Below are 23116 nucleotides of genomic sequence, written 5' to 3' on the forward strand. Positions count from 1 at the left end.
GTTTGAATTCAATTCCACTAGTCTGCCACTGGAGTAGACATTCAACTGCACTTACAAACAAGTTAATTGTGGTGAAATTTAATTTATTCATAAATTAACTGATTATTAATAATTAATTATTCATAACTACCACTTTAAGTCTCATAGTGTTACGCTAAGAGATTGCTATCTTTGCTAATAACTCCAGTTGAATATTCTTTGTTGAAATTTTAAGAATTTCTTTTAACATTTGAATAACACATATTCAATGTTAACTGGTCAAGCTGTAAAATGTCCTGTAACTGTTAAGTACTGTAATTAAGACATAGCATGCCACCGGCCCTATGTAACAGAGCTTGTACCTGACAAAAGAACAATACAAAAGTTAAAATAAAGAAAAGACTATTAACATGTAAAATGTTTAGATGTCAGGCTTTTATCCTGGTTGATCTCTTATGTTCAACTTAACCTGTTCCGGAGCAGGTTAGCCGTTAGCCAGCATAAGTTACCGTGGTGATTTACCCTGATAAGAAGTGAATGAGCTTCGAAGGACTGAAAACTCAGTTAACCTGAAGTTACCCCGATAACCACAAATCCCACTGGTCTGGTAGGTTCCGGCCATGAAGGAACTGGTGCCTGATTGACACTGGAATCCGTGCTCAACCTTATCGATGAGTGCCAGTAATTTAGATTGCTTGTCCACTTAAGAATGAATCTATTCACACAACTGGCTCCTGCATGAAGCATAATGTGTTTTGAGAGCAATAATGGGACTTAACAGAGACTTTTTTGGTTTAGAAGAGAAGCCCACAGGGTACCTTTAAAGGGAGAGTTCAACATTTAGTGTGACTGTCAGCATCTGGTAAGCTTAGCTTCTCAAAAAGATTTGAAGCAAGGTGCACCAGTAAGCCTGCCTACCAGCACCTCTAATACTCCCTAAATAACACATTAGACAGTATGTCATTTACTTATTCTGCACAAAAAAACATAGTTAAACTTTTTAGTCTGGTAACTGATTAATGAAAGAACTTTAAAACACAAAACTGCACAACTTACAAACTTGCTCTCTAAATCCCAGCAGCAGCAGTCACTCAGGTAGCGGACCACCAAACCTCTGATGAAGTCAATGAGCAGAATACTGGCCACAGTGAAGATCATGTCAATGATGGACAGCTTCAGCATCTCCTGGTGACACACCACAGACAAACGCATGTCACATCATATACATATGCTAACAGTGTGCTGTTCATCTCATTATTCACCACTCAAGCCTAAAAGCTTCTGTTTGGTTCTGTGCTTTATAATTTACAGACTGATAAAGCGATATCCTCATGTCTATATTTTTGCTGGGAATCTTTAGCTCAGTGAATCGGCCTTGATGCACATTTACTTTTCGTTAGCAGGTCAAATTTGGACCTCAAACCTGCTAAATTAAAGGAATTTCAAAACCAATCAGATCAAAGTCACTGAAACAGCATTTTGACAAGAGAACACATTCAGATCACAAGAGACGGTGTGCAATCTGTCTGTGTACAGCAAACATCTTCATTTTAAAGGCAGCATTGACAGAAACACAGACATTTTGTAAATCGTTTTTTAAATAAAGTCACTTTAGATAAAGTCCTTACTCTAACACACATCTGAGTTGTACGACTTCTTAAGATAGGTTAGAATTTGTTTGACCTTTTCAACTTTTCCAGGACCTACTTTCTGTTGATGAAAAGTGAGATTTACCACATGCATGAAATATGGTGTGTAATGATCACAAGACAGAACCTGTCCAACGTAGGTCTCCCAGCATGGGTCCTGCTGGGAGCGGGTGTTCCTCTCAAACAGAGCTGTCTGGTTGGGGACAGTCCCAGAGACGCTCCGGCTGCTGTTGGTGACTTCCAGCACCGTGGCGATGGTCGCTATGGTGCTGTTGCGATGTTCAGACAAAGAGATCTCAGACACCAGGGTAGAGAGGCTGTCTATCTCGGGCTGAGAGATGGTGGCCAGGAACGAACTGGAGTCAGACCAGTTACCTGTGCTCACTTGAATCTGGATAACAAACATGGTACCACATACAGTCTGGCATGTGATAGCAACTTTGAGATGCAAAATCAGTAACACAAGATTAGGCATATCAGTCAATGCAGAGCTTGAGACAAGGTGTTGGGTGTATACTGGTGTGACAGACTAGCTTTTTGTCTTTATGCTAAGCTAACAATGTCCCGACTACAGCTTTGCACTTAACACACAGATATGAGATTATACCTCTTTTTATCTCTCACTAAGAAAAAGTACAAATCATAATCTACAGTATTAACAAACGAAATCATACAGTGTAACATGGTTTCCCTCATATTAATTAGTCATAGATTAGACTGTAGCCATGGTTTTTGTATGTAATCACTTTGGATTTTTGTAGTTTAAAGTAGTGGTAGCAGCTAATAAGGGGCGCTGGTGCACCACCCCCTCCATCATCCTGAGACAAAAAAGCCTATATAAAAATGTTAAACATTGTTTGAATACATAATAGTTTAATTGTAAAATACTCCTGGTAGACCGTAAGAGCCTGTGAGCATTCAATATACGTTGTTTTCAAATTGTACTTGGTTAATTTTTAAGTCTTTTATTGCTTCCCCTGTTTGCTTTTTGTGAGACCTAAAACTCTCTCTGAAAAATGCACATGATATCTAAAGCTGCTTTCAGATATGCACTGAACTCCACAGATCCTCTGTATTTTCTCCGGAGACAGTGCATGTGTGAACACAAATCTCCAAGCGAGGTCCTGCGCAGTTTCTGCAGACTTTCTCTGCCTGCTTCCCCCGGCTAAATAATGAGGATTTGTTGGTGTTGTGAACGCGTCTGTGCAGAGAACCTCACGCTGCAGTGTGCATGTATGAAAGGCAGACTACGGGTAAACTCCGTAACCAATTCTTTTATCCGAAGGTCATGTCTGAAAACGGCCAGATTAACGCTGTGAAGAAATTTCTTCAATTTTGCCACATACATTCACTTGGACCCAAACATAACCTGACACAATGAATCAATTAATATGGACAAAGGTCAAGGTGGCAGTGAAAACAAAAGACCTTTTTGGTCATAACTTAGGAATTTATACCATGAAAAAATCCCCTAATATCTTTTATTAAGTTCCTTCAAAGTGTTCACATGATATGAGTGTAAATTTCAACTTGACTGGCTTGTGGAAGTATAAGACCACCAGGCAGCAGGTCTAATGTAATTTCAATTTGGGACAACTAACAAGCGGGATTGTTACAACATGCCCCTACTGACTGCGTTTACATTACAGCCACATCTCATGAGTGGAGTGGATTTTAGCATTAGTGTAAAGATGATGGACAGAACTTAGAAAGTAAGCCCCAGGTTTTCAGAAAAATAAATACATTTTATTTTTCTATATCTACTATACTCACAGCAGAGCTCATAATGTTGACTTTATCAAGGAGGGCAATAATTAGGCTGTAGAGATTGCCCAGGTATAAAACCAGCACTCTGTAAACACATGAAAATACGATTAATGTTCAGTAAGGCCTGTAATATATGATATAGTGTGTCAATTAATGCTCTGTGTCTGGTTGTTGGAGTACCTGGCCAGCTGGAATCGCAGCGAGGTTCGTGGGTGGTACATCTCCAGCTGAGCCACGAGCTCAAAGGCAGACGGAGCAATCATGGTGATGAGAGAAACGACCACACTCACCTGAACAGAGGGTTGACATGAGAGACACTAACATGAGTTAGTCCAGTATCCTTCATTTAGAGGAGATTCACCAAACTTTGGAAAGTCTTCATTTTCTACCTCAAGGAGCCCGTGTTTTTCACCCCTGTCTGTTTGATTGTTGGTTGGTTTATATGTTTGTTTGTAAGCAAGATTACACAAAAACTACTGACAGATTTTCAAGGAAACTGGTGGAAGGATGCGGTATGGGCAGAGGTGGAAATTAACAAAGTAGAAATACTTTGCTACAGTACTTGATTTTCCTGCCAACTTGTTACTTTTACTTGCTAGCCTACATCTTAACAAAAATATCTGTACGCCTCTACTCCTGACATTTTCAAAACAGGTTTGTTACTTTCAGTTAAATTCATTAGAAGGGAATTATTCGTTATTTTGTTTATTTTGCATCATTGAGTGCCACATTCCTAACATCAGGACAGATTTTAAACTAAATGGAGAATAGCACAGAAAAGACGATTCCTTTTTGTCTATCTATCAGTGCATATCCCGTACAACACACGGAACACGCCAAAAAAACATATCAAGATTAAACAGACAAGAGGAGCCTCAACTGTGGTGAAGTGCAGTGCATGTGTCCATGAAGGAAAGGGAAGAATATGTATACAACTATGTATGTGTGTATGTATTTATTTAAATGTATGTATGTACAGTATGTGTACATATGTATGTGTGTTTGTGTGTATGCATGCATGATAGAACAGCAGGTTGATAGAAGAGCAGGCTCTTTGAAGTAAATGTAAAGATGACACTGACAGATGGAAGCTTCTCCACTGTCATTGATTTCTTGGAAGTGTATTATATGCTGGATAATCTAATCAACCTAATGATGCTGAGGATGATGATGTCCGCTCTGCTCTGCTACCTCATTCTTCTCCCACAGCGTCAGCTCTGGCTTCTCCTGCTCCAGCTTCTGAGAACGGTCCACCACAAAGTAGATGATGTAGATGCTGCCAGCCAGAGACAGCAGCACCAGGATGTTGGCTAAGATGCGCAGACTAATCAGAACTGCCCTTAAAACACACAGAAACACAATGATCGGATTGAGAGCACACATTTCATCCATGAAAACCTGGAAGTTCCCAGAAATTCGTAATAGACAGCTGCGAAACTCTGCTCATGTTAGAGCTATGCTCTCATTTGCTGCTTCTGTTGCCACCGTAACTGTTCAAGTAGCCTTTCAAAGCCCCACCTCTACCCCACCTTAGCCAAGGGGGGCAGATATTGTTCCTTTATGTGGGTGGTGATGAGGACAGAGGTGCGCATCTTTTACTTTCACATAATCATCTACTCCACTCAAGCTGACTGACTTGTCGCACATAAATAGTAATGAAACATTTTATTAATAAATAACACATTTTGTTAAAATGTATTATTTATGAATGAAATATGAATCCATCAGTGATTTTTATTTGTTCATTTAAAGATTTATTAATACATTTGTAAAGACATTTTTGAATGCATAGTTTTATTGTAAAATGAGTTATTAATTAAACAAGACACTTATTTTCATACCTTTTGTCAAAGCTTTTAACTTTAGTTGTGATGTGTGTGAAAAGTGTATAAACATGCTGGGTGCTGTAAATTAGCAGGACTGATTAAAGGGGAAAGAAGCACCGAGGCTAATGAAGTCACTACTCAAGAGCAAGTGCAAAAAACATGCAAAAACACAAATAAAATAAATACACCTACAAACTTGTGTCCTTCTTCTTTTCTTGCTCCTCGACAATGGCCTCCTGTGCAGGAAAACATTTTATTTTTTTATGGAAAACTGCTGACAATCACAGTGTATAAAGTCAAGTAATCTAAAATATAAGAGTAACTGCTTGAAGGGTGATTCAATCTATATGTAGGAGTACCTACATATGTTCATTTCACTGAGTATGTAGTTTGAGTGTCTTTGTGTTTTTCTGACCCTGATGTTGTTGACAATGGCGGCTCCCTTGCTCTCTGCAGCTTCTGGGTTTCCTATCAAGTAATCCCAGGCACAGAAAACCCTCCAGCAAAACGTGAAGTTCTCATCAGAGGCACTGGCCAAACTCAGACGAGAGTTCTTGGCCATTCTGCAAAATCAGGGCAGGAGATATGTTTAGGATAGTGATGTAACCAGGTAACCAGTCAGTTGACCAGTCCAACACTTCAGAACAGGATAATGGCTTGGTTTCCAAGGAATTTGAGGACATAGTTGATCCCAAGAGAAACAAATATTCTGTGACATCCCTTCCTCTGGCATCATTATCACAATATATTTATATTTCTGGTCTACACATAAAATATAGTATCAATATCTATCCTAATGGGTAGATTGCTGTGGTTTTACAAAGCATGGTTTGTTGTTTCAGAAATACATTATTGACCTAAATTGAATTTTTCCAGGACAAAGCCACTGCTTACTCCTCTACTATGAGCAGATCTGATGTTTGCAGTGATCCATATAAAATAAATGATTTCACTACTTAATTATTTTACAATCAATGCTGGTGCAGCCTGGTCATTAGACTATCTTATTAATTTCTGATTGCTGATTATGCTGCTGTCAGCAACTATCTCCTTTCAGTGAGTGTGACACATCACACTACATAATCTGATATAAATCAGACCTGATCTGAAAACTTCATGAATTCAGCCTTTCATAATATTTTGTCATATAATCATTACCACATCAGAGTGAGTTGCAAAGAGCAGGATGATTACCTTCTTAACAGAATGATGAAACTGTAGGCAAAGACAGCCATCCCAACTAGGAAGTAGGCGAGGGGCAACCGGTACCCAGCACTGCCAATTTTTCTCACCCTGCCATAGTAACCATAGAATAACACAGAGTACTGCAGGTAGCCCTGTGGAGATCAAACCGATACAACACATGTTGTCAACAAACCCAAGGAGGTACAGCACATGATGACATGACATGAAGGTCAACTACATCCAGAGTATGATTCATTATTGGTCTTAATTTAATTGTATAAAGGGATTTTTGTGATGATGGAATAATGATATAAATAATATTTACTATTCTAACTGTGAAAGTGGAGGAGGTTAAATAGGCAATAAGGGCCAGGAGGCAATAAAGTAATGTTTGAATAATGGCTCATTCTGTCTGTGTGTAATATGTTATTGACAGAATAATAAAAGGAGAGAGAGGCTTGCCCCAAGAGACCAGATGGTGTCCAAGTCCTGGGCTGAGGCCAGATGCTCCTTGGGGATAGTTTTACTCCTTGTGGTTCCAAATGGTGCTCCAGCCAGCAGCTAGTTCACACAAACACAACAATTTCAAGTATTATTATGATGAATAAATTAAAGCTCTTTTTTATGTTCGGAGAGAATAACAATTGCCTTTATTTATCAAACACACATAGAAACCACCCGCACCACGTGTGAGTCATAAAATGTTCGTATTTCACTAATCACAGCATAAGAATGAGTGGGCACAGATACATATGGTGGCTGAAAACAACCCTCATTTAACTATTTCATGCCCATATGTTCACGGTTCAAAGCAGTTACCACTGGAGTTTACAACATGATGGTGTGTGATATGGACGTCTCCAACCTAAACAACAAAACAAGTTCTGCTGCAGTGTTTCTATTTGACAGCCTGGAAAGTGGCATGAGAGGACCTGCAGTGTGGAATCACTGATGTAGACAGTGTTGGGGTGAATATTAAAACTCCATATTATAAATAGAATATTTTATATCCAGACAGCTCTAAGTTACAGAGACAACCAAACATTAACATTATATCTACGAGCAGTTTAGAGTCTCGAATGACTCTGAGAAAACCCACTCTCACACAGGGAGTCACACACACAAAGTCTACACAGGAAAGCCTTGTTCAGCCAATCGTTCTTAAACCTTCTCGCTGTGAGACAACAGTGCTAACCTCTGCACTGTTTATACCTAATATATACACATAGTCATCCTGAAAATAAGGCCCTGGGTGCTACAACAAAATGAAACAGCTTCTAGTCTTTCCCTAAAAAGGACGTGAACGCAGGAGGTGTAGGAAACAAATTGCAACCTCAGCTGTAGCCCAACAGTGCCCTTAGATTAAAACAAGTCTTATATCTAAAGCCATATTGCATTTCTCAGCTTCACATTGGTTGTAATTACAGTTTTCTAGCACTATTTGTTAACATACAGCAACTGAAAAAGGCCTACACCCCTATGAAACCACATTTAAATCCACTAAATTCTGATTCTTATTTGAATCTCATGAAATTACACACTCTCACTGATACCAACCCCCTTACTATGTCTGAATTGTTTCATCAAGATTCACACGTAATTGTGAAACTCGCAATGTTAAAAAAGTGAAAATAAAATCCTTGATCTGCACCAAAAAGTAATGGGTTCTTCCCTGACCCCTAGAGCAGCACGTTTTGTGGTATCTGTCCTGTAGTTTTTGCGTAATCCTGTTAACTAACAAACAAAATCAGATGAAAACAGAACCTCCTTGTCCGAAGTTGTACAAAAGGAGAATATCTTCGGTGGACTGACCCTCCATTTCCTTCTTGGTCACACAATCAGCCACACGACACAAGCTTGACACAATGTCATTATGTTTGATGTCGGATGATATTTCTCACTAAGCAGAGGTGAGATAAAGGTTGGATGTAAAAAAAGAAGACAGTGGAGAGTAAGTCCAAAAAAACGCAGGAGGGAGAGAGGGAGAGGTGTAGAAGAAATACACATAGTGATAAAATTAGGTATGGGGAATGATGCGATAAGTCATGTCTGTGGAAATCGCTGGTGTCTCCACTTCAGAGACAAACATAAATCCTGCACCATCTTTTGTTCTCGTCTACAGTTTATACTTTAGCTGGGGCTGCTGGAAAATCCCCAGGCTACAAACCCAAATATGAGGAAATACGGATGCTCTAATCAGCACTAATGATTATATGAACAAAACATTTCCAGAGGTAAAGTCAAGAAAGAATATGGTTAAATATACAGTGCTCCAAGTGTTACATATCACTGTCAAAGTAATAGGCCTGAAAGTTGTTTTTCTATTGTGTAGCTTTTGCATTTGTGAAATGTCTCGCCCGTTGTAATTTTCACATTAGGCTATTAATTCATGCTGTGCCAGACATTTTATGTCTTAATAAAAATAACAGTACATTTCAGCCATTTATTTATGTTGCATACACATTGATTCATTTATACATTTATTATTTTAGGTATTTATTTCTCAATCTATCAAAGGTATTCTAACATTACCATTATACCCCAGCTTAGCTTTTATCTTTAAATAGTTACACTGACACTTACACAAACTAAGCTGAAGCTACTGGCCAATTATTCCTTCACAAAGTGCCTCGTTCTCGACAGGTTTAATTTCCTTTTTTTTCTCCAGTGTTTTATTTTCCTTTCAGATATTTCATAGGCTTAAATAGAAGCTCAGTTCGAACCCCGTCTCCCCCATTACACAGACCATTAACCATTTTATGTTGCAATGTTTACTTTCAATTCAGTGTCAACTGTCCGCCTTTTTCTCTCATCAATCTAATATATAAAAGTGAGAAAATGAATCTGTAAACCCCAATTTTTCATTTTTTATAGTTATTTTTTCCATTTTAGATTTTTCTTGTTTTGATTTAAAACTGTATCATGTTTGTTTATTTGTGGTTGTGTTTTTGGTGACGCCAAAGCACGAACTGCTTGAACATACACAGATAATATTAGATGAAGTATCTGCCTATACTTCCTGCATTCAGCTTCCCCCCACTCTGCACATCCAAATCAATCATTTACAGCTGGAAATTCATTGGCAGGTACTAGAAAAAAGAAAATACAGATAGTAGCCACGCTACTGTTGTTGTTGTTGGTTTGTTTGTTTTGCTTTTGAAGCAGAAGCTGAAGACTGAGCAGAGACCCGAGTCCTCATGGCTCCTGACTGACTAGCCACGATAATGTATGTCCACCCACGTACTTGTTGTATGTGAATAGGCAATGCAAATTGCATTTAAGCTTGTTTTTACTGTGGTCACAATTCATACCTGACCACCCCCGGAGGTGGTTAGGCCAATTAGAATCAGAATCTGTCTTCAATGCGTCTCTTTCGCATATATACCTGTACTTTCATGTGGTCCAGCTCTATCAGATAATAGTCTGATGACCCAAAACCTATTGTAATACAGGTGTAAAAGGTATTAATTGTGAATAGAGGGATCTTTAGTGACATGTTCACACTGTTGTGAATAGAATTTGAAGAAAATAGAGGGACTGCTCTTGACATAAAACATAAACCAGTAAATCATTATTTACAATAATAAATATATGACGGGCAGAATTATACATGGTTGTTCATATAGGATGCAATGTCAGAGACATGCTGACCTCTGGTAGAACAATGAAGGCTCCAGTCATGATGGTGAGGACTATGTTGATCCCAAACAACCAGCGCAGGAAGATAAAGTAGGAAGCCACGCCCGACCCAAAGTGACCTCAAAGAGACAGAAAAACATACATTTTGTAAACACTTTATATACAGTCCTTCAATGGCATGCAATTTTATTTTAATGAAAATAATCGGCTCTAATGCAACTTACAAAACATACCATGGCCATATTTATAAATAAAAAAAAGTTCAGTTCAGACAGACATGTTCATCGCGAGTTGATTTCCAAATATCAATACATTTTTGGTTTTGGCAGGGGTTGGAAGGAAGCAAATACATTATGAACACATTTGACTTCTAATTGTAATCACAGATAGAGGGCGCACCTCAAAACGCAAGCGGTCTGTGGCAAGGTCAACTGTCATCACATGTTGAAGTCTGTTTTGCTGGGTCTCCACCACAGCAACACACCTCGGACAGAGACATGATGAGCTGCCATAAAAGAAAACTGGACCTGGACAGCTGTGTCTTCCAGGCAAGATGACAAACTTTTTTCGCCATTCAAAGGCAAACCTATGTTTGTTAACTACTTTATTGTCTTATTCTTGAGACTACCCAGTTTTGCATAGCTTCATGCACTGACTGAAAAGGGAGATTTTCATCACTAAACAGGGCCGGACATCTGGTTTTTAATGCAGTGATGTGCAGTATGTCAGTGTAATGACAAGACTCATACCCACCCTGTGCCTCTGCAACCTGGCCCAATGCCTGATGGGCCGTGGAAAAGACTTGGACTCAATATTGTTAGGCTCGTCGATACAGCTGTTGCTGCCTGCAGATATCACTCTGACTGACTACTATTCTAAGCGTCCTGAACTTTCACATACTTCCACTACTGAGAACGTTACACACTTCCTGGCCACTGTCTTTAGTCGTTATGGTAACCCAGAGATGTTGTCACAGATAACGATCCACAGTTCACATCTGAGGTTTTGCCTCCTTCCTGCATGACTGAGGGATAATCCATAGCAGAACTTCAGTTTACTACTCAGCAGCTAATGGAGCTGTTGAGAGGGATCATTGTGCCCTCAGAAGATGCATTCAATGTAAAATCCAACAGTCACAACCTTTAATTGTAATGGACTGGTTCCAGGTGTACCATGCTACACCACCCTAAGTCCTTGTATGGCAGAAAAATGGGTACTAAGCTGAACATTCTTCCCTTGCTCGCCATGCAGTCCAGAGACAACAGGAAAAGATGCAGCGCTACACTGATGGTAAATGCATTGCATGCATAGGCTACCTTCTTTTCAACCAGGAGAGAGAGTGAGGATAAGGAAGCCTCATCGTGTACCTAAAGCACACCCCAGATTCACTTCCCTAGAAACTAGGCCCAAACACTTTCTTGCTGAGTGATGGAAAGATCTGGAAGGCCTCCCACCTTGCTCACCTTCCCTCTGTGGCTGGACAAAACTCTGAAATGTCTCGACCACCACAAGGTCATGTTAATCATCAGCCCTCTCACAAAGAGCCTCATGTTAAATACAAACCAAAGTGGCACAAGGACTACATTATGCCATAAGTTGCACTATATTATGAAGGCTGAGATGTTTGGCTGTAGTTTTGTTACTGTTGAAATGGTTACTATGGTTTGAAGTATTAGTGGTAATGCACTTTACACATTTTGAAAGTGAATACTTTTTACTTTTATGTGCATTGTATATGTTAAATGTGTCTGTGGCACATGTCGATGCCAACGGGGTCTCCCCAAAACAGCCAGAGACAAACCATTCAGGCTTCAACATTTTATTTCAGAACAGGCACCAACATAAATTCAAAACTCAAACTTGCCTGCAGTTACTGCTGGCGTCCAGCTTTTCAGCTCAGCTGTGTCTGTCTCTCCTTCATGAGCTTCACTCTACATGTCTCTTCCCATGTGTCTCTCTGGCAGCTCCGCCGCTGCCTTTTGAACCAGAGGATCAATCAGCCAACAGCCCTCATCTGCACTGATGAATCATCTGGTACGTGGAGGTGCTCTCTGTGCCCACAGTGCCTTTACATGGACTTACATTCTGTCATTACTCTTTTTACTCTAAAAGCACTAAAAGAGCACATTTCTGTTTGATTACTTAAGACAATTATAGTCTTGCCTGCTAAGGTAAGTAAGATTCTACTTAAATTTGACTTTCTCTTTACTAATAACACTTGTTTGATCTGAGATATTTTACAACGAGAGGGAGGTGTTGTGTTCTGACATTCTAATTGTGTTCTGACATTCTAACTTCTGCTACTTCACCACTAGTCGGCACCTTTGTAGAACAAGTTCTAGTTGAGATGTTGTACACAGAGAGTTAGAGTAGAGAGAGAATACAAGATGCTGCCTACAGAGTGTACGCTATAAGTAAACAGTGTGTTACTTCATTGTCTTATTCTTGAGACCACCCAACACTACAGGAGAACTGCCAGAGCCACTATCAGAAAGGAAAGGAAAACTACATAGACAAAAAATCATTTTTGCTATGGATGAATCCTTATTCTGTTTCTCTTGAGCTTGTTAAAGCATAGAAGCCCTTGTCAGATGAACATTGTAGGGACATGCGGTAGAGATGGCTAAAGCTTTGGAGATGATAACATGACAAAGACCTGTGAAACAGTCTCTCTGTACCATTACATATTGATGAGAGGAATCATTGAAAATCAAAACATTGGGGGAAATCTAAAACAAGTAATGCACGACTGCAAGTACTTTTTTTCGGATATATGTTTATAGATATAGAGTATAGATGTGATCGATGTTACATGAATATACACACTGAAACTAGTGTACTTGCATGATACTACCAAGGTCAGGATTATTTCAACCTTGTTAAAAGTGCACAGGGGCTTTGACAAGCTTTAAGCTTTTCTGACACCATCAATGCAAAGAAGACCTGTCTTAAATCCTGTCTTAATTTGATTTTACAGAAGGCCCTCTGTGCCAACACTGAACTTTAGCCATTTCATGGATTTAGTGACCAAAGTTACCAATATCAATGAGGCCGACCCAGGGACCGGACCAGGACCAAGCTGGCTGCAGGTGCTCTCAGAGCCACCTCCACGCCTACAAACCAATGCTTATTCAAAGAAATGCACTACAAACATGACTTTTTTCACCTGGTGTCAGTGTTAACTTTTGCACCATTATTGAATTATAATCTTGAGACCTATTGCACTGATATAATGTTCTATCACACAGGAATGTGTTTTGTTTTTGTATTAAAGTTCATTACTTAATGCATTTGAATATTCATTGCTGGTGTATATTTAGTTGTTTTGATTGAATTTGTCAGCAATTTAATAGCCACTAAATTTGGGTAATTGAGAGATTACTACAGGTGAAGGTTCATGGTCACACATGGTCTGGTCCACTGGCAGTAAAGATACAAATTTGGTGTCCCTCTCCATCATCAAAGTTGCCCATCCCTGAGTTAAGAACTTATAGCTGAGAGTAGGAGGGTTTGAAACACCCCTGGATACCACTGACTTTTACAAACAGCATAAATTATGATTATCAGTGATGTTAATTTAATTTTCTCTGCAGAAAAACAGACAACTCACTTTCAATTTTCTTGATCCTCACTTCCCAGGGAATGAACAGAACCACAATGTTGTACAGTACACGGGAAAGTTTCTTCAGCAGCTGCAAGAGAAATAGGAGTAGGACCAGTGTTAAAAAAAGATACATTTAAAAAGACACACTGAGACACTTCTGACAGCACATTACTATCTATTCCATTACTCATATCTAATAACTATATAGACTTGAAGCAATGATTTAAAAAAAACATGGTGACAGAGATTAATAACAATTTAAGATGTTGACATTTGTTTTGTGATTGTGTTTGATGATACAATCAGAACTGAGATGGTTATTAATTAAGATAAGGTCAGGCAGACCAATGACTCTGATTGTTGATTAACTGGGAGCCAAACTGTAGAATTAATACCATATCAGCAGACCGCTCACTAAAAGTCAATTTATTCTAATGGAGCTTGAGCAGCCTGAACATTTTAATTAAACTGAGCTATAATAACAGGCTATAAATTCACTCATGCTGCTGTGGTGCAGCTGCACAGCTCTTTCTCTCTGCCCTTCCCATATGTGTGTATGTAATACAGACATACAGATCTGCAGTGTGTGTGTGTGTGTGTGTGTGTGTGCGTGTGTGTGTGTGTGTGTGTGTGTGTGTGTGTGTGTGTGTTCAGCCCACAAGCTTAGTAAAAATCTGAACTCAGCAGGCTGTACAAAAGAAATCCAACATGTTTTATTATTCTGGATCTGCATGGTCAAGTTACTGCAGTGCAGTGAAATGACACTAAGATGCTCCTCTCAGCACACAGTCAGACAGAGTACACAGAGTTGTGGCCCTACAGTACAAAGCATATATTTCACTGAAGTTGCCCACAGTGACACACTGTAGGAAAGAGGATATCAGTAGAGTCAGAGCAGAGCCATCTTTGTTGGTTTGTCCACTGAGAGGTTATGTTTTCATCCAGATGGATTAACACAGAACTGTGTAGAGGGATGCCGTAGGGGTCAGGAAAGAAACTATTACATTTTCAGTGCATATGAGAGAAAGAACTACATTACATGCCACTGGCAGGTACATGCACAACTGCAGCCGAAACTATGAGGTCTGACTGTCACGGCTGTGACGACAGCCCTAGTGTGTGAGTGCGCATGCAATTAAGAATGATGAAAATAGCACTGCAAACAGCTACAGAAATAGTGCTGCACACAGCTACACCAGTGTAGAGGTATCTTACGTTACTATGAGAACTGTGAATTGTTTTCATTCATTATAAAATTGTGGCAGGACAATTCTGAATTCGGTGGGCTGCCACAGTCTATAATAAATGGAAACACTGCTTCGACATGGTGAGATAGGGCATTAGTCTTGATGGAGGTATACCTTCTCAGAGTGCCCTTCTAGTTTCATGTTAGCACCAGTGTTCTGATCCTGATTACTCTGTTCTGATCCATCTTTGTTGTGTTGTTAATAAAAACGGACTCTGTGGCTGCTTTAGACTTGGACAGGATAGGTTCCTTCCATAGTGTGCCTTGGCCATCCTTTGACATGACATGGCCACTGTGCTGAGTAGATCTACAAAAGCTCTCAGGAGCACAAGAATTATTCTAAACCAATTAACAATGAAGAAACTATTCAGGAGTCACCCCCCGATCAGCTAGCATCCAGTCACTTTAGGTCAAAGTCAGTTTGTTTCTTTGGTTTATACATATGCAGAGAAGAAAATAAAAGCTAAAAAAAAAGTTAAAATATACCACATTATACAAGTGATACGTGGCAGAATCACAATGCAATTCGGCAGCACATGATGTCACCACTTTTAAAGTGAATGAGTAGTGTTCCGGTTGAATACTCCGGCATAATTTATATGCGAGTCCTGCTGTAGTATTAGTATGGTATAGTATTATATGGTATAATATTATGTATTAGGTATTAGTACATTGTTGAAGAAATGTGAGAGTGGATGACACTGAATGAATAGTATGTACGTACATCAGCTCCTGCAGTCTGGTAGCCTCTGGTTCTGGTCAGTCGGCCCTCATACTTCAGAACAATCTCTCTGGCCTGCCTAGGAAACACACACACACACACACACACACACACACACACACACACACACACACACACACACACACACACACACACACACACACACACACACACACACACACACACACACACACACACACACACACACACACAGGTAAGGGTGGTATCTTTATGACATATGAAGACTCCTGTTTATATATACAGGCTACATGCTCTGCTGACCTCATCACTTCTTGACAAATGTTGGGTTGCATAACTCTCATAGTGGACCCACTATCTGCATATGAATAACAAAAATGTCTGTCTCTCTGTCTGTCTGTCTCTCTGTCTGTCTGCCAGTCTATATGTGGAATGCAGATCTCGCACACTGTTCATCCAAAAGGCTTCAAACTAGGTATGTGAAAAAGTGCTGTGAAAGTGCAGTGCCCCGTTTGGTGCAATGTGGACACATGGTTCCTTCAGTATTAATATAAATAAATTATAAAAATGCTTTATAGGGAGTGGAATTACAGAGCTTTTATTTTGACAGGTTGTGAACTTGGGTCTGAAGATTGTGTCGATTGCTTAACAGACCTCTGAAAGAGCTGACATGAAAGAGCTGACATGTAATGCATTTCGATAAATCAACACAACATCAGCACACAAAAAGTGACAGTATATTGTAGAACCTGGTTCACTAATGTCAAGGAATAATTCTCAAGTAGAAGCAGTAGTAGAAGTAGTTACCACAGGCCAAGCAACAGGCATGTTTAGAATGGGGACTACACTATTACTGAGAAACAATTTAGTTTTTGTGTCTGTAAAATTGCTGCAGGAAACAGTGCTGTCAGGCGCACAGCGTGCACTGGAGACCACCTAAATAAATACATTGTGGTCACCTTTTAAACTTTCCAAATTATGTCAAGGGGGGAGAGGTTAGGATACCACTGACTGTCGTGATCAATTTTGCAAGGTGTGCAGTAATCAGTCAAATTACTGTAAACATATAAATACTGTGGTGACACCATGCTATGTTATGGATGCACTGGCGCTGCTAGAGGAAGATGTGAGTAGTGGGATTGTTCAGGAAGCATGAAGACCTCCTGTCCTGTGATGATGACTGGCTAAATAGCAGATTTAGATCCCCTACAGCTGTGCTTTTGGATCTATGTGCTGAAGTGCATCCAGTAGACAGGCCATCCTAATGGAGCTGGGCCAGCCCAGTACAAATGCAAGTACTAACCAATCTGGATTTCTGGCAGCCAGCTATTTACAGTGAAAATTGCCAATGATTGATGATATGATTGAAAATAAATAGTGTTAACCTTTCTGTCTAAAGCCCCTTTTTATACTAATATAATCATGTAAAATTCTATAGGATATCACAGTTATTTAATAATGCCTGCAGTTTTGTATGGGATTATTGAAACAAGTCATCACTTGATCATGTTTGCTGAGAATATCAATTGACTCCACTCATATTAAGGGCTTAATGTGATTCCACTAACCATCACTTTGTCACTAATTTGTTTATGCAAATTGAGTGTTCAATAAATATACTTTGATGTGGTCCTAACAAATCTGGTAGCTGAATGACCTGCTTCAACACATTTCAGGATAAAAAGGTCCTTTACACTATCTTGTATGGGTAAAAAAATTATCAAAAAGCTAAAGTGATCCTAATTTTAGATATACCTTGTTCTCAGCTCAGCTTATCTTGCGGTAAACATCAAGATGCACCATTATGAATAATCACTTGGTACACCATGAAAGCTTCTAATTGGTGTTTGCAACATTGCTATGTCTTGGATGACACCACACGAGCAGTATGGAGGTATGTTATGTTTTTTCTGTTGTTTTATTAAGTCTGAAGAAGCACTCACCATTGACTTCAATTGTATTGGATTCTGCTGCAACAAAGTTTAACCCTGAAACTCCAGAAGTGTTTTGTGGACTTAAACACTTCACCCACCCCTCCATCGGCATAGTGGTGAGTAGATAATGAGTGACTATCCCTTTAATGCCAAAGTTGACCAAATTTACCAGCAACTGACTCCTTACTCCTCCTATAGTCCATCCTCTCTGCTTCTCTCAGTCCCTCCCTCTCATTCACTTTCAAGTTTCAATCTTCCCTCTGCTGTTGAAATTTCTGACCTCATTCAGAAATCCAAGCCATTTACCTGACAGTTAAACCCTATTCCTACTGTCCTAGTCAAAGCCTGCCTACCCTCTCTGGCCTCCCTAATAACTGTCATCATACATTCCTCCCTCACCTCTGGTCTTATTCCCTCATCTTTCAAATCAGCTGCAATAACTCCCATACTTAAGAAACCTGGTTCAGACCCCAACAATTTCAATAACTTTCATCCTATTTCTAACTTACCTTTTCTTTCCAAAATCCTTGAAAAACAGCTGATCTCAGATCCATGCTCACCTATCTCACAATAACCTTTTTAAACAAATCCAGTCTGGTTTCCACCCCCTCCATAGTACAGAAACAACCGTGGTAAAAATCACCAATGACCTCCTCACGGCAGCTGACTCCGGACTGTTTCTCATTAATGTTTTTAATTCTAATCCTAATTGATCTGACAGCAGCCTTTGACACCATCTCTCACCAGATTCTCCTCAGACTAGCCTCCATTGGCTTCACCAACACACCCTTGGATTGGTTTGAATCATACGTCTCTTGCCACACTCAATTCATCCAACTTAAATCTTTCAAATCCCACCAATTTCCAGGACCTACAGGTGTTCCCCAGGGTTTTGTCCTGGGGCTGCTTCTGTTTTTCATATACTTACTTCCTCTTGGCCATATCTTCCGTAAATTTAAGATACATTTTTGCATTGCAATGCGGATGACACCCAACTCTACCTTTCCACCAAACCTACCTCCATCCTCCCGTCAACCTCCCTCTCTGATTGCCTACAAGAAATCAAATCCTGGTTCTCTTGTAATTTCAAACTCAACAGTGATAAAACCGAAGTTCTCCTTATTGGCACCAAATCCACCAAAACAAAATCAGACAGTTTTTCCTTCAGTATTGATCATTCTCTAGTTTCTCCCTCCCCTCAGGTTAAGACGCTGGGTGTCATCCTTGACAACACACTATCTTTCCAAGCTCACATCAATAATGTTACCCGGTCCGGATACTTCCATCTACGTAACATTATTCACCTCCGCCGTCCTTCACACCCAACAGCGCCGCCAATCTCCTTTCACTAAATGCCTACTATTGAAAACTGAATACTGTGGTTTTAAGATTTTAAAATCATTGTTTACCTTGATTCCTCTTAAACCAGTTACAGCAGATTGCACTCATTAAAATAAATTGCCTTAAGTAATTATGCAGCTTTACAGCCCATAAGACAGTGAAACCAGCCCATCCTGTCACAGCACAGGGGACAATTCAGAGGGCTATATGATCCATGTTGTAATTAATGCAGCCGTTCAACGTGCACTTGACACACTCCTTACCCATGGAGAGCAACTGTAGCTTTTAGAGTTGGAGAATAGACATGGTTTATCTTATGATATCATGTTTTCAGTTAGGCTGAGGTTTTTGTCAACAAACTCAAATTTGTCAAGTGCAGATAAAAATGATTTGTAATGTGAAATGTGAGCTGCTGCAGTCGGAGCAATCCCAGACATTCAGTTTGAGATTAAAACGGTTAGAAAAATGCAGACTTCACTTTTTCCGGTACTAACTGCCACTATAAAACCTGTTATCCATGGCACATACTCAGCACATCTTAAGCTCTCTATCTGCTGTCGTTCTCTCTGGCTCGGCCTGCACATCTACCAGTCCAATTACATGTGGTCAAATTTAGATGGCAGCCTTCACAGTTAGTGTGTAATCACACGTTCTGTCTGTATATGAAATGCATATCTCACTCTCGTGTATTCTGAGTGATCCTGAGTGCAGAGTAAAATTTTGTGTGATTTGGACACACATCTGACACGTCAAACTACCACTTATAACCATCCCCAGTTCCTTTTGATATTAATTATTTTTATCTCAGCATATTGGACTGAGCACAGACAAACAGAACAGCTGCTGATCTCTGTCAATGGCAACAACATTCACAGAATCATTTCCTGTTTGGCAATTTGTTTGTTTTGTAGCTACAATGCTTTATATTGAGCTGATTTACATAGCTTTTGTTTTTTTAAGTTTTGAACTCTGGTCTGAAGATTGTGTCGATTGCTTTAGAGACCTCTGAAACAGCTTCAATTTAATTCAATTCAATTGTATTGGTACAGCGCTAAATCATAATTTACATTATCTTTACATCGTAAGGTTGACATGTAATATATAAAGCACCAGTTCAATACATAATTTAAACTATTATATAAGCCACACTTGTGAACAGTAATAAAGCAAATTCAGTTTCATTTCATAAAAAACATTGACATTTCGCTACAGAAAAACGAGGTAGAATGAGCACAAAGTTTTTCAACTTCACTCTGCACCATAGACTGTTTGTAAAAAGCTCTGCACACAACGTCCAGCACACAAACAATACAAATTGACAGTATATTATAGAAGTGTTAGAGGAGGACTCACTACTGATAAGGAATAATTCTGAAGTAGCTCCACAGCATTAACGCAGGCCAAAAAAAAAAGTCAGGTTTAAACAGGCACAGTGGGCTGGTAAAATGTGACCTAGTCGTGCTCTAATCTGGACACAGACTTGTGTACTGTGCGTGCAGTTGCATCTTGTGGGTCATTTCCTGTCTCAGAATTGGAGAGTCAGCTCGTTTTCCAGAAGTAACAGTCTTCACTGTAAGGAGACAAATAATGTTGTTTTTTTCAGTATTTCCCTGTCCTCTAGTGGGTTGTCTGCCTCCAGTGGGCTGACAAAGCTGCAGTAGGCGAGGTGTCAGAGGCACCTGTGGACGGAGAATGAGACATTATTAATGTTGAAAATAAAAACTTACATTCTATTATATATATGATAAATGGTCTGTATTCATATAATGCTTTCCTTGTCTTGATGACCACTCAAAGTGCTTTACAGTACGATTCACTCACACATAAATACTGTACATCAATTTGGGGGTTCAGTGTCTTGCCCAAGGACACTGAGGCACGTGGAACGGGGGAGACGGGGATTGAATTGCAAACCTTCGCCAACCTTCCGGTTAGAGGACAACCCGCTTTACATCCTGATCCTGTGTGATTAAATAAAATCGAGTTGTGCTTTACTGTAATGCATTTAATGTTAAGTGTTTGTTAATGATGTTACCAGGTAGTTAGCAACATACTTTAGTAACTACTTGTACTAATTGTAAGATAGCGTTGACTTTCATATTCTTTTGCTTTTTGCTAGATATTTTCCACGTCTATGCGCATTCTTTCAAGTGCACCCAAACACAGTAATATACAATTGAGTTAGTCAGCGAACATGTAATGTAGAGAAATAGTAACAATAACAATGTTACTTACCACTGCTTCAGTCTTGGTTGTGAATTTCCGGGACTACCAGCTCCTCTCTGTCAAACTCGTACGGTTCGAAATTCACCTTTGTTGTTTTTAGTTTTAGCAGCTTGGCCTGTACCTGACTTCTGCTTATACTCAGTAGGCATGACACATGCGATACGCGCTGGAAGCAGTTGACCAATGACAAGAGACTGGACCAGCTGGCCAATCAGAGCAGACTGGGAGTTTTTTTGCGAGGGGGGGCAGGATCTCAAACAGAGCGTTTCTGACAGAGAGCCAGAGCAGCGCTGCAGCAATGGACAGAATGAATAAACTAAAGCGCTTTTTGAACTTTAGAACCTGTCAACATCTTCAAGTAATAACCCACATTATAATTATGAACAACAAAAACTAGTAGGCTTTAATTTGCCTGCCGTAATCAAAAAAGCTGTACTTGAAAACCTGAGAACAAATCCTGGATACAAAAACATTGCTAAATGCATACAGGGGATTTAGGAACGGTTGTTGAATAAGGCCCAGTAATAGTCAAGTTAAGAGCTATGTAAAGTAAAGAGGTTTATCTGTCATCTGCCTGATCTACCCAGCTCTGGGTGTCTCTAAGGATTAGGTAAAGCCAAGGATCCAATCAATGTAAACAATATGTAGGAATAATGACGAATATTAGTACATGCTAGACATTCACTATGAAAACAGTCATTGATTTTCCTACAAAAACCTCACATAGCAGCTATAAATGGTTGTGTGTATAGGCACTTGCTCCAGTTTTTTTTTCTTTTTCTAAAAAATGAAGCATAGACCTTACCACATTCTCATGTGAAATCAAAGTCTTAGTACACTCACTGTGCACCACACACAACTGGCACATTGTGTGCTGGAGAAAATGTTGACAGCAAACATTCTCCCAAAATGAATTTTGCAAATAATTTTGTAATTGAAGCATAGCTCTTTACAAATTATGTAAAATGTCTGTACATAAAGGACATGACATGAAGGTTCCCAAAATTGAGGCCAAAACGTGTGGATCAATCCAAATAAATCACGTCCATTAACTTCCTCCCAGAACTGTTATAGGTAATTCCAATCCCACTGATGTATGTTCAAGTGTTCATGTTTCTGATAAGTTTGGTTTGAATTAGTTATTTGATGCTATACAAACAAAGTGGGACATCATGATTGACAGCTTAGACTGACTTGCAAGTTTTCAAATCAGCAGGACCTTAATACTGCAGCTCCACTCCCCCAAATGATGTCATCAGTGCAAAATGGCAGCACCACTATCTGGGATATTTTAGCTTCATTTTTGTACAGTGGGAGGGGGAGACGTGTCGTCCATCTGAATATACAATCACAGATCCTGCCCGAGTTGTGATATAATAACATACTGAATGCACCTTTACCACCTCTAATTCTGTAAATAGGCTAGATAAGTGAGACCTAAAACTCAAGTTGAAAAATAACTAGGTAAGTATCACTATATAAGTGATATTGTGCAGAAAAAGCTGCTGCAACAATCAGTCCAGGACAGGTTAACAGTTACTTTCTTCGACACTAATTCATGTTTTCCTAAAGCCTTGTTGATTAATGGATGTGTTTCAGTGACAGTATGAGACACAGTCATCATACCTTCTTGAGAGTTTAGTGGGTGAACTGCTGAGGGTCTGGTGCACTTGCTTTAAAATCCATGACATTTAATTTCTCAAGAAATTAAATTAAGAAAATATATCCTGTGTCAAAAATACAGTGTGCGTGTGTGTGTGTGTGTGTGTGTGTGTGTGTGTGTTCAAGAGCAGAACAGAAGGGACAAATTTAACTACCAGTCTGCAGATACACAAGAAACAATAAAACAGAGGGGTACTTTAGAACTTTGAGCTTGCGTCTCATTGGCCAGGGTCTGGTCCGGATATTGGCGATGATCTCCTTCTGGTACTGAATGTTCTGGAACATTTCCTCTGGGTCATTGCTGTCCACCCGCTCATCCTCTTTATCTTCATCATCTGAGGAGCTGCAGTATAGGACA

General features: G+C 39.5%; 1 protein-coding gene across 2 annotated transcripts in view; it reads right to left on the bottom strand.

The window, feature by feature from the left end:
• The window catches only part of LOC117759498 (transmembrane channel-like protein 3), a 37069-nt gene that overhangs the window by 11629 nt on the left and 2324 nt on the right, over positions 1-23116 (bottom strand). Inside the window, exons 2-14 of one of the 2 annotated variants that reach the window (XM_034581649.1) lie at positions 22955-23101; positions 15620-15695; positions 13656-13737; positions 10058-10164; positions 6869-6967; positions 6416-6558; positions 5637-5784; positions 5414-5457; positions 4587-4734; positions 3576-3685; positions 3402-3480; positions 1756-2019; positions 1036-1164 (exon numbers count right to left, since the gene is read on the bottom strand). In XM_034581649.1, the coding sequence (XP_034437540.1) occupies positions 1036-1164; positions 1756-2019; positions 3402-3480; positions 3576-3685; positions 4587-4734; positions 5414-5457; positions 5637-5784; positions 6416-6558; positions 6869-6967; positions 10058-10164; positions 13656-13737; positions 15620-15695; positions 22955-23101 (1576 nt within the window). Of the gene's footprint in view, positions 1-1035; positions 1165-1755; positions 2020-3401; positions 3481-3575; positions 3686-4586; positions 4735-5413; positions 5458-5636; positions 5785-6415; positions 6559-6868; positions 6968-10057; positions 10165-13655; positions 13738-15619; positions 15697-22954; positions 23102-23116 lie in introns of those variants that run through there. The other variant, XM_034581650.1, reaches the window with a different exon arrangement.

This window comes from Hippoglossus hippoglossus, chromosome 3 (assembly GCF_009819705.1).
Source record: "Hippoglossus hippoglossus isolate fHipHip1 chromosome 3, fHipHip1.pri, whole genome shotgun sequence".
NCBI lineage: Eukaryota > Metazoa > Chordata > Actinopteri > Pleuronectiformes > Pleuronectidae > Hippoglossus > Hippoglossus hippoglossus.